The 11846-nt window shown below is 42.2% G+C and overlaps 1 protein-coding gene across 2 annotated transcripts in view; it reads left to right on the top strand.

The window, feature by feature from the left end:
- LOC111979959 (myotonin-protein kinase) overlaps positions 1-11846 on the top strand; it is a 34446-nt gene that overhangs the window by 693 nt on the left and 21907 nt on the right. For both annotated transcript variants that reach the window (XM_024010655.3, XM_070449282.1), the window contains exons 2-5: positions 10527-10618; positions 10701-10784; positions 10975-11070; positions 11340-11488. In XM_024010655.3, the coding sequence (XP_023866423.1) occupies positions 10527-10618; positions 10701-10784; positions 10975-11070; positions 11340-11488 (421 nt within the window). The remainder of the gene's footprint in view (positions 1-10526; positions 10619-10700; positions 10785-10974; positions 11071-11339; positions 11489-11846) is intronic.

The raw sequence follows: 11846 nt of genomic DNA, 5'->3' as shown, positions 1-11846 counted from the left end.
GTGTGTGTGTGTTTGTTCAGATGTAACCTTGCATGGCTACTCACTGGTTTAAAACCTGCCTGTGTTTCAATTTGCTTACATGCATGCCGGGTGGGCCGAGTTTGCCCTTTTGGGATTATCCATAGGTTCTATTGCCCCGGGTAAACTAAATTAAGCACAAAGTATTTGAATGAAAACGATTACACTCCCCTACGTATTTATTTGTAGAGTGAAGCTACAACTGTAAATGTAATACTCCAGCATTTTGGATTTGAGATCAAATGTTTTATATGAGGTGACAGTACAGAATGTCAATTTTATTTGAGGGTATCATACATATATGTTTTACTGTTTAGAAATGAAAGCACTTTATGTATCTAGTCCCCCCATTAGAAGGTGTTATAAGAGGCATGGACAAATTCACTTATAGTGTATTAAATGAAGTCAAAAGTTTAGTGTTTGGTCTCATACTCCTCGCACGCAATGACTACATCAAGCTTGTGACTCTACAAACTTGTTGAATGCACTTTGTTTAGGTTGTGTTTTAGATTATGCTGTGCGTTAATTGAAATGAATGGTAAATAAGGTATTGTGTCATTTTGGAGTCACTTTTATTGTAAATAACAATATAATATGTTTCTGAACATGTCTACATTAAAGTGGATGCTACCATGACTGCGGAAAATCATGAATGAATGGTCAATGTACAAAGATCATACCCCTCAGAAAATGTGCATGTTTTGGAGACATGATCTTTGTGTATCTGTAACTTTTTGTGGGATATGGTTCCGTCTTGACATTAGACTACTTTAGAAGTCTGAAAACATCGGACAAACTTCGATTCGAAAGTGTAATGTCCCTCAAAATGGACAGCATTACGACTAGTTCTATGTTTATAGAGGGCAGTCAACCCTTGGTTGTGGTGAGTGCATGTGATGTGTTCCCCAGAGTAGCGCACTGAGTCATGTTGTGTTCTAGTAAGGGCAGGAGAATAAAGTGTCCTTACAGTGTAAAGACTGCAGTGAAAACACAAGGTCATGTAAGCCAACACCCCTCTGTTAACCTTCTTCCAGCCCTCGTGAGCCCCCATGATATTTCAGCTGGTGTCAGCCTGTTAAGCCCACCAGCAGTCACAAACATGCACACACGCACACACACACACTTTACAGCAGGAAATCACAGGACTATTTGCTGATTGCCTGCCCCCCAGGCTACTAAAACTGAGTACTGTTTGATTGGGAACATTGGCCTCACTGTTAAACATAGACTATGTGAAAAGAACTCCTCACATCTTCACACGTTTCTTTTCAACCTTTCATCGTTTATCCTCCAATTCTGACATTTTTAATTGACCACAAAATCAGTCTCTGGACTTGAACCCTGTTGAAAACCTGTGGTTTGAATTGAAGATGGCAGTCCATAAGACCAGACGAGGATATCAATGATCTGGAAAGATTCTTTGTGGAGGAATGGTCTAAGATCCCTCCCAATGTGCACTCCAATCTCATAAAACATTTTAGAAAAAGGCTCAGTTCCGTTATCCCTTCAAGGTGAGGTATTGAAAGATATTGAAAACAGAGGTGGCAATAATTTTGACCCTTATCTTTTAGCGATGTTTTTTATTACAAAATCTCTTTATTTTAAAAAAATTGTATTAGTATAAAATAATGTGTTCAAATTGTTTTGGGGCATACAATACAGATCAGTATTTGTATTTTTAATTTTATAGTATTTTTTTCTCATTTTTATCAAGGATGCCTTAATGGACCAGACTGTATATTCCATGATACTTCAATCAAAAATATGTGTATACATGTATACTGTAACATATATGGTGAATGGTTCCACATGTCCCAGTATATACTGTACAATGCAGTGGCGGTGAGTACCGTTTAAGATGAGGGAGGAAGATTTTTTTCTCTGGCCTTATTTCTATTACAGCATATTGGATGACTCTCATTCATATTCCATTCACCCAGTTCAATGTAACAGCGATAGGTTCAGGCTACTACATGATACTGACATTTTCCCTATACCCATCATGCGGTGGCTACAACCCAGCCTAGGTTGAGGTTGCTACAACCTAGCCATAAGGGTGTTTCATTAGGCTAAACTAGCTTTTTGCATTTGCTAGCTAAGTAAGTGATACTGAAAGTCCGAAATAATGCCAAAATCTCTCTATCAATTTTTCTCTTGCTTCTCCGTCATTTTGGAAGAAATGAATTTGTTAAAAACTGTTCAACTATTGTCTTTCTCTCTGTTTGAGTCAACTACTCACCACATTTTATGTACTGCAGTGTTAGCTAGCTGTAGCTTATGCTTTCAGTACTAGATTAATTTGATTGGGTGGACAACATGTCAGTTCATGCTGCAAGAGCTCTGATATGCTGGAGGAAGTCCTCTGGAAGTTGTCATAATTACTGTGTAAGTCTATGGAAAGGGGTAAGAACCACGAGCCTCCTAGATTTTATATTGAAGTCAATGTACCCAGAGGAGGACGGAGGCTCGCTGTCCTCCGGCTACACCATGGAGTGCTGTTGAGGCTACTGTAGACCTTCTTTGCAAAATAGTGTTTTAATTTGTTATTTTGTGTCATGTGATTATATTCAGGAAAGTTTTATCTAAAAAGGATAACTTTTGAAATGTTTTACAATTAACATTTTAATGAAATTCACTGAGGAGGATCACCAATCCACATCTTGTCAGATCTGTGCTTGAACTTAATTTCTCCTGTGCTCTTTTGAATAAACTCTTAGTGTACAGTATTTCAAAATGCTTCGTAAATATGTGATGCGACTGAGTGAGTGTGTGTGTGCACAAAATGTTGTGTACGTGCGTGTGCATGCAATTGCTCGTGTCCTCCTGCTTCTGTGTTTTGCAATTTAGTTCAGTGGCCGAGGGATATCATATGTCACAGAGATGGAGGTTCCTATTTTGGTCTTAGCATGTGTCCAGTCTCGCTCAGGGATGAGTGTACTGTAGAGTGTCAGATGTGGAACGTTGACCAGTGATGCAGCAGGTTCGTGGGATTAGTGTAGGCTGAGTGGGTTAGACCTCAGTTCATCTTTGCTTAACACAGTCAGCAAGGGTCGAACAGGCAGAGAGTCAAGGAGACCCTGGTTGGTTGTAGGGATCTAAAATCCCCTAAGGTCCCCACAAAGATAGTAAATCAAGGAAAATTCTCCCTCGTGTGGACATTTCCCAGATCTCTAAGAGGATAAAGGCTATTTTAAGTTTAGGGGTTAGGTTTATGGTTAGGGTTACAATGAGGGTTATAGTTAGAATTAGGGTTAGGGTAAGGGTAAGGGGTTAGGTTTAGGGTTAGGATTTAGGAGTTAGGTTTAGGGTTAGGGTTACAAGTTAAGGTTAGGGTTATGGTAAGGGTGAGGGTTAGGTTTAGGGGTTAGGATTTTGAATGGAAATACATTTTAAGTCCCTATGAGGATAGATTAACATAACATGTGTGTGTGTCTGTCGGTCTGTCTGCCTTTCTTTCTTTGTTTCTCTCACTGTGCATCTTTCTGTCTGGATCTTGTGGTATGCCCTTCCCTCTCTCTCTCTCTCTCCTCTCCTCTCTCTCTTCTCCTTCTCTCTCATCTCTCTCTCTTCTCTCTCTCTCTCCTCTCTCCTCTCTCTCCGTCCTTCTCCTCTCTCCTCTCTTACTCTCTCTCTCTCATCTCACTCTCCTCTCTCCTCTTCTCTCTCTCTCTCTTCTTCTCTGCCTTGCTCTCTCCTTCTCTCCTCCTCCCTTCCATCTCTCTCCTCTCTTGGATTCCTCTCTCTCTCTCTCTTCTCTCTCTCTCTCTCTCTCTCTCTCTCTTCTCCTGTCTTCCTCCTCCTCTCTCTCTCTCCATCCCTCTCTTTCTGGCTGGGTTCTGGTCTGGTCTGGTCACTCCCTACATGGCATTCATAACAGAATGAGTTTTCGATGGGGACAAGGCCAAAGTCAACATGCACAGGAACGGGCTGTGGCTCAATCACCCTCCTTTTCAGCTTTCAGACTTTTGGACCTGAAAAATGTAGTTGACAACATGTGCCGGTCGTGTTGGCATGTAGCTCAGGTGGACTAGAGCGATGCGTGTCTAAATCTGGGTTTTGTGTCTTATTTAACGACTTATTCTTGGTTTTTCCTTCTTTTGAATTATCAATGTAGACACTGCATGCAACAAGGGGAGAAACATATACCATCATTGCTCACGCTTTGAGAATGCAATGTCATAGTTGCCTGCATGTGTATTACATGAATCATGTAACATTATATCTCTTGGAATGACTGTGTGTCAGCAGCTACAGAGGAGCATTAGGAGTTTTCAACTTGGGATAGTTCCTTATCCTCTTCATGATATTAGTATTTTGCATCATTCTTTTGGGTTATTATGTTATCTACCAACAAATCCGGATCTGTGTTTTATGGTGCCAAATAGAGGAGGGGTTGCGTAGATGCTGTAAAAAGTCACGTATGCTGTGTAGATGCTGTAAAAAGTCACCTGACTTACCCATATGTCACTCAACCTTATCAAGTCAGCTCCTCCAATTATTTTAAGTTATTAAGACTCTTTATTTCCAAAACACGTACACAAAAACATAGCAACAGGTATGACTTACACTCCTCCTCCCTCACACGCTCTATTTCCCTCATTTTCTCTCTCTGACTCTCTTTATCATTGTTTTTTTCTTTCTCTCTCTGTCCCTCGCTTTTCAGCTCCCTGTCTCTCTCTCTCTTTTCCTGTCTCTGTCCATCTCCCTGGAGGAAAGACATTTACATTTACAGATGTAGGATCTTTGAGCCAATTTGAGCAAGTTTGCTACAGCAGGAATATAATCCTGCAGCAACAGGAAATATGAATTATTATGTGTATTATATTTCATGTACTTTTTTTCAGGGGTTGATACATTTTCAATTAGGGCAAATAAAGTCTGAAATGTTGAAGTGGAAATTACTAACTTGAGAAGCCTTTTTAAATATTGAATACACTACAAGATAGCAGTACAATTCTCATCAACAAATGATACAATTAAGATCCTACATCTGTATGAGACAGTTGGATGGGTTGGCACAATTCCACCAGTAAAGGACTGGGGTAAACAACACAGGCAGGCAGAGGAGAGGAAAGAATCTCATCCCACTCCATACCATACCTTCCATCAGGGCCCTGTTCTCTGTCAACCTGTGTGTGTGTCAGTGTCAGTGTGTAAATGGACCCAAAGGAGGCCCTGGACATGTGTCTCCCAAACAAGCAMAGGCCTGCTGTGTGCATGCAGAATAAAATAATAACAGAGCCATGTCCATGACTTCTACAATGCCATCACTGAGAGGTTCACCCTGAATGACCAGATGAATGGACTTAATTTGCAAGTAAAGGTAGGCCTAAATGGATTTTCCTAGGCTACTGTTGAATGAACATGGGAATAGACAACATCCCTTCGATGCATTTGATCTCATTTTGATGAGACACTTTTGCAACGTTTTGAACTGTTAATTGTTGATATGGACATTTCGTTTGAACCTTATTTATTTTATACAGTATGTGTGTATAATAACATTTTACATAATAATATTATTGTGTGTGCAGTGCATTGGAAGAATTGTAAATCCATTGTGAATGGAGTTTGCTTTGCCACCTATTCGGATGAAATATGTCCATATATTGGTCTTTTAGTGCCAACTATTGGTTGTAACTTCGGATGCTACATCGGTCTACAGCTGAGCTGAGTTGAGCAGTGTGTCATTTRGTTGGATGATATGAAATATGCCACCATCAGAGACTATCGCTTGCGTATCTTTGCTAAATTGGTATTTACATTGGTTGGGAATTGTTTGTCAATTTGTATGGTTGTATGGTTAACTTGGGTTTCATCAAGGTTTATTATGAGTAAATCTGTCTTTGATAATAGCCAGTTCCTACCCAGCCACCGACCTCACCGCATGTCACTGGTGTATGTGTGTGTGGAGGCGGATACAGCTGATCAGGATGGGTGGAAATCGAGAAAGATGATTTCTGACCTCATATCCTCTCCTGTGGCATTACAGTCATCATCTCTTTAAACCAAGCATGTCCTGCTGACAGGGACACATTCCCTGACACTCCAGAGTGAAGTTTCCCATAGGAACAGATCTAAGATCAGCTTCCTCTCCACCAATCTGAACCTGAACCATTATTGCAGAAAATGCTAAACCGACCCAAGATCAGCATCCAGGGTATACTTCACCCATAGCCATTCTCTGAGAGGTAGTTAGAGGCTAGTGGGTTCCTACACTGTGAATCATGAGCTTGCCTGGCCCAATGGAACATTTGCAAACACGGCACATCTGGCACTCCAGGCTGGCTAAATGAAATGCTGGTGGGTTCAGGATGTTGGAACCCCTATGGGCTATTAGTAAGGTTAGAAACTCTATCATTGACCACATTTACATGCACACCAATATCCTGGTATTATATCCCGTTTACAATAACCCGAATAGGATTCCTGGGATATGCTGATCTTAGAGGGGATACTGTGGCAACAGTAAACCTTATCCCGTTTACTGTTGTTTTTTGCGGTATGCGTAGGGTCAGTTTCGCATAGTAATCCATGTAAACCTTTGTTTTGAGGGTGGAATTTCAACCACAGGATTATGTCATCATTATAATGAATTCTCAACATAGAAAAACCTTGTAAAAATTTGTTTTATTTGTACCTCTGAAACAATGTCAGATCTTTAACACTATATCCACTATCAGAAGAGAAAAAAAACTATTGGCTGGGCAGCACCTCATGGAGCAGGGATCAATAACCCAATTTTATCTCGAGCAGATGGTCAGCATTCAGGGCTAGAACCACCCAGTTTATAATTACAAATATTTTGTAGACTGCAAATTGACTGCAAGAAGCCCAAACAGATATAATGTTTGACTTTAACATAACCATTTCAAATCTTGCTTACATTTGTATACTATCACGTGTATCTCTATTATGCGTGGGAATACTTAGGAACAGATTTCTTAAATTAAAATCACTTGGAGCTCATTTCCTGTTGTTTTTACAGTCTTATGTCCCAAAAACGATAATAATTATAATAACAAAAAAATGATAACAAAATGTTTTTGTTCAGAAAACTTGGGGTGCCAAATAAAACCACCCGCGGGCCGCCAGGAAGCATAGAAATAGCGCACATAGAACATATCTACCACTTCTTAGACCTGCTTACAATGCGAGTATCAGATCTATAACTCTCATGTGTATTTGGTCAGGTCGCCCAAAAAGTTATGTTGCAGCTTTAATAAGTAAATATAGTCACTGTTGCTATAATTTTTTCCCCCAAAGGGTAGGTTTAACAGATACAAATTAAACGTAACCATACTTTATAAGTCATATATCATAAATTTGACTATTTAGGCCTATATAGCGTTTGCAAAGTCATCAACAGCTATTGTTTCAATTCAAGCCAAAGTTTGACTAAAATAGGCAATACATATAGGCCTATGGTTTTAAGGGTTGGTTGATTTCAAATMTAATCTTCAAGTTAATCATTAATATGRTGATTTCAAGTCTCCTTTTCAACAAAAATATCAAAGTAAAAAATAGGACTACATCAAATCAAATCAAAATTGAAATCAAATCAAATTGTATTTGTCACATGCGCCGAATACAACCTTACAGTGAAATGCTTACGGGGGTACTGGTACAGAGTCAATGTGCGAGGGCACCGGTGTCTAAATAATTCAGGTAATACGTACATGTAGGTAGAGTTATTAAAGTGACTATGCATAGATAATAACAGAGAGTAGCAGCAGTGTAGAATATGGGGGGGGTCAATGCAAATAGTCTGGGTAGCCATTTGTTTAGATGTTCAGGAGTCTTATGGCTTGGGGGTAGAAGCTGTTTAGAAGCCTCTTGGACTTAGACTTGGCGCTTCGGTACCGCTTGCCSTGCGGTAGCAGAGAGAACAGTTTATGACTAGGGTGACTGGAGTCTTTGACAAGACTGGAGTCTTTGGCCTTCCTCTGACACCGCCTGGTATAGAGGTCCTGGATGGCAGGAAGCTTGGCCCCGGTGATGTACTGGTGTAGCTGTAAAACCTTTTGAGGATGAGGACACATGTCAAATCTTTACAGTCTTCTGAGGGGGAATAGGTTTTGTCGTGCCCTCTTCACTACTGTCTTGGTGTGCTTGGCCCATGTTAGTTTGTTGGTGATGTGGACGCCAAGGAACTTGAAGCTCTCAACCTGCTTAACTACAGCCCCGTTGATGAGAATGGGGGCGTGCTCGGTCCTCCTTTTCCTGTAGTCCACAATCACCTCCTTTTGTCTTGATCACGTTGAGGGAGAGGTTGTTGTCCTTGCACCACACGGCCAGGTGTCTGACCTACACCCTATAGGCTGTCWCATCGTTGTTGGTGATCAGGCCTACCACTGTTGTGTCGTCTGCAAACTTAATGATGGTGTTGGAGTCGTGCCTGGCCATGCAGTCATGGGTGAACAGGGAGTACAGGAGGGGACTGAGCAGGCACCCCTGAGGGGCTCCAGTGTTGAGGATCAGCATGGCGGATGTGTTGTTGCCTACCCTTACTACCTAGGGGTGGCCCATCAGGAAGTCCAGGATCCAGTTGCAGAGGGAGGTGTTTAGTCCCACGTCCTTAGCTTAGTGATGAGCTTTGTGCGCTCTATGGTGTTGAACGCTGAGCTGTAGTAAATGAACAGCATTCTCACATAGGTGTTCCTTTTGTCCAGGTGGGAAAGGGCAGTGTGGAATGCGATTGAGATTGTGTCATCTGTGGATCTGTTGGGGAGGTATGCACATTGGAGTGGGTCTAGGGTTTCCGGGATGATGGTGTTGATGTAAGTCATGACCAGCCTTTCAAAGCATTTAATGGCTACCGACGTGAGTGCTATGGGGCGGTAGTCATTTAGGCAGGTTACCTTKACTTTCTTGGGCACAGAGACTATGGTGTTCTGCATAAAACATGTAGGTATTACAGACTCGTTCAGGGAGAGGTTGAAAATGGCAGTGAAGACACTTGCCAGTTGGTCCACGCATGCTCTGAGTACACGTCCTGGTAATCCGTCTGGCCCCGCGGCCTTGTGAATGTTGACCTGTTTAATGGTCTTGCTCGCATCGGCTACGGAGAGCGTGATCATACAGTCGTCCGGAACAGCTGGTGCTCTCACGCATGCTTCAGTGTTGCTTGCCTAGAAGCGAGCATAAAATAAATATAGCTTGTCTGGTAGACTCGCGTCACTGGATAGCTTGCGGCGGGGTTTCCCTTTGTAGGCCATATTAGTTTGCAAGACCTGCCACATCCGATGAGCATCAGAGCCGGTGTAGTACGATTCAATCGTAGTCCTTTGTGGYGTATTGTCTGTAGATTGTTGAGATTTTTTAAATCCATTTTAGAATAAGGCTGTAACATCACAAAACTCAGGAGGTCTGAATACTTTCCRAAGGCACTGTATAGGSAATAGGGTGCCATTTGGGATCCAATCAAGGAAGCAATAGGACTCTGCAGGATTATGTTGTTTCCACAAGAAGCCTGAAAGGCTGAGTAGGTCTGGTCTGCACGTTCTGACCTTTATTTCCTTTGTTTTGTCTTTATTTAGTATGGTCAGGGCGTGAGTTGGGYTGGGCAGRCTATGTGTGTATTTCTATGTTTTGCTATTTCTGTGTTTGGCCTGATATGGTTCTCAATCAGAGGCAGCTGTCAATCGTTGTCCCTGATTGGGAACCATATTTAGGTAGCCTGTTTTGTGTTGGGTTTTGTGGGTGGTTGTCTTCAGTCTTCGTGTGTCTGCACCAGACATAACTGTTTCGGTTTTTTCACATTTGTTGTTTTTTGTATTTTGAGTGTTCACTTTTATTAAATCAAGATGAACAATTACCACGCTGCACATTGGTCCTCCGATCCTTCTAATTTCTCCTCCTCAGTCGAGGAGGAAGACGAAAGCCGTTACATTCTCTCTCTCTCTCCCCACTAAAAGGGTTTACAATGTTGCCTTGGTCTTGCACGCATTCCTCCCCACACAAGAAGGCTTGGGAGAAAAAAAAGAAAAATGAAGGGGCTGAAATACTTGCCTTAAAAAAGTATTAAACGGTGGTGGCTATTCTTAGACACACACTTAGACTATTTCAGACCACCAGTGTCTTAAAGGGGAAGTGGGTGCTTGTTACCGTCATAAGTGCATACATTTTTCGGATGGTGGCCCCAGCAGGAATTAAACCCACAATTCTGGCATTACATGCTCCATGCACTACCAACTGAGTCACAGAAATACATGTGTAGGCTGTCTCTATGTTGTATTTCATGGGAGGCTGGTTGACCCATGACACTTAGGAGTGTTTGTATGAAAGGTAAAAGGAAACGGACGGTTCTTGCCAGCATGCCCAGATGCCTTCTTGTTAACAGTGTGTGTGTCATGCTTGCTTTTGAAGGACATGTGATGTATAAAACATTTTCTCCATACAAAACACCATCAATAAAAAATGCTGGCCCTGATTAGCATGCCATTCTTTTTCTCCAGCACCCTCTTTCCTTTCTTGTCCAATAACAACTCTCTATCCTCTAATCACAGTGGAGCCCCTGGTGAGGCAGGTGAAGAAGACGCGCATCAAGAGGGATGACTTCCACATCTTGAAGGTGATTGGTCGAGGGACCTTCAGTGAGGTGAGAGGACACCGCACAAGGTGCACATTGGACAATTGAATCTTGTCTCCGTGGTGACATGTTTGTGGTGCTGTATTTATAGGTGGCTGTAGCGAGGATGCGTAGCACACAACAAGTGTACGCCCTGAAGATTATGAATAAGTGGGACATGCTGAAGCGAGGAGAGGTAAATATAAACACACATACACACAGGAACGTTTGAGTATACTGTATTCTCACTACTCACACAACGGACACATTTTGTGTCAGCACCGACTTCCTTCCTTTGTTGCTTCTGGCTTCTACTGTAAAACAACACGTGACYTCATCCTTCTTTCTGTGTTGCGTTTGTGTGTGTCTGTCTGTACGTCCTGTAGACAGCGTGTTACCAAGAGGAGAGAGAGGTTCTGCTGAAGGGTGATCGACGTTGGATCACCGAGCTGCACTACGCCTTCCAGGATGACAATTACCTGGTGGGTATCAGTAACAAACTCTCAGTTATGAGGGTCACTTCGACCTTCTAGTCTGACACAGTCTACCTTGTGTGTTTCCGTGGCAGATTCTTGTCTGTTCTGTTCATCAGTGTCATTTCAGGGAAACCCCCTGTGTACTTCGACTGAAGCTGTACTGTCTTTTCAGTGTAAATGTAGCTGCCCTCAGTTTCTTTCCCTCAAAATACACCAAGGAAAAATGGATCACCAACAATCTCTCCCCTTTCACAATATCTCTCTCTCCCTCTCAGTACCTGGTGATGGACTACTACGTGGGTGGTGACCTGTTGACCCTGCTCAGTAAGTTTGGCGACCGTATCCCTGAGGACATGGCGCAGTTCTACCTGGCTGAGATGGTCTTGGCCATTGACTCCATCCACAGGATGGGCTATGTGCACAGGTTAGTTAGTCAGATACACCCGGAAAGACGACGTCCTTCCAGCAAAATAAATTGGTGTTCCTAGAATGACCCCCTAAAGTTCTGAAAACAGTCATGTTTCTGGAAGGAATGTTCGCAGAACACTCAGAAAACAGGGAACATACTCCGAGTTTGGTATTCATGTCATAACAAGGAATTCCTCTTGACCACGCACACAAATTGGGGAAAACAATCATTATTTCGCAAAACTCCCACGTAGGGAAATAGAACCTTGTGGCTTCAGGGTATTCAGTGCGCAAGAGTGGGAAATTGTGGGGACCCGGTTTTCAAGTAGGCTAGACGTAGCTATATGTGTGGAAAACATTGTATCACAGGTAAG

This window comes from Salvelinus sp. IW2-2015, linkage group LG20 (assembly GCF_002910315.2).
Source record: "Salvelinus sp. IW2-2015 linkage group LG20, ASM291031v2, whole genome shotgun sequence".
Taxonomy (NCBI): Eukaryota; Metazoa; Chordata; class Actinopteri; order Salmoniformes; family Salmonidae; genus Salvelinus; species Salvelinus sp. IW2-2015.
The sequence above is the reverse complement of the archived record's forward strand: the minus strand, read 5'-3'. Positions and strand labels throughout refer to the sequence as shown.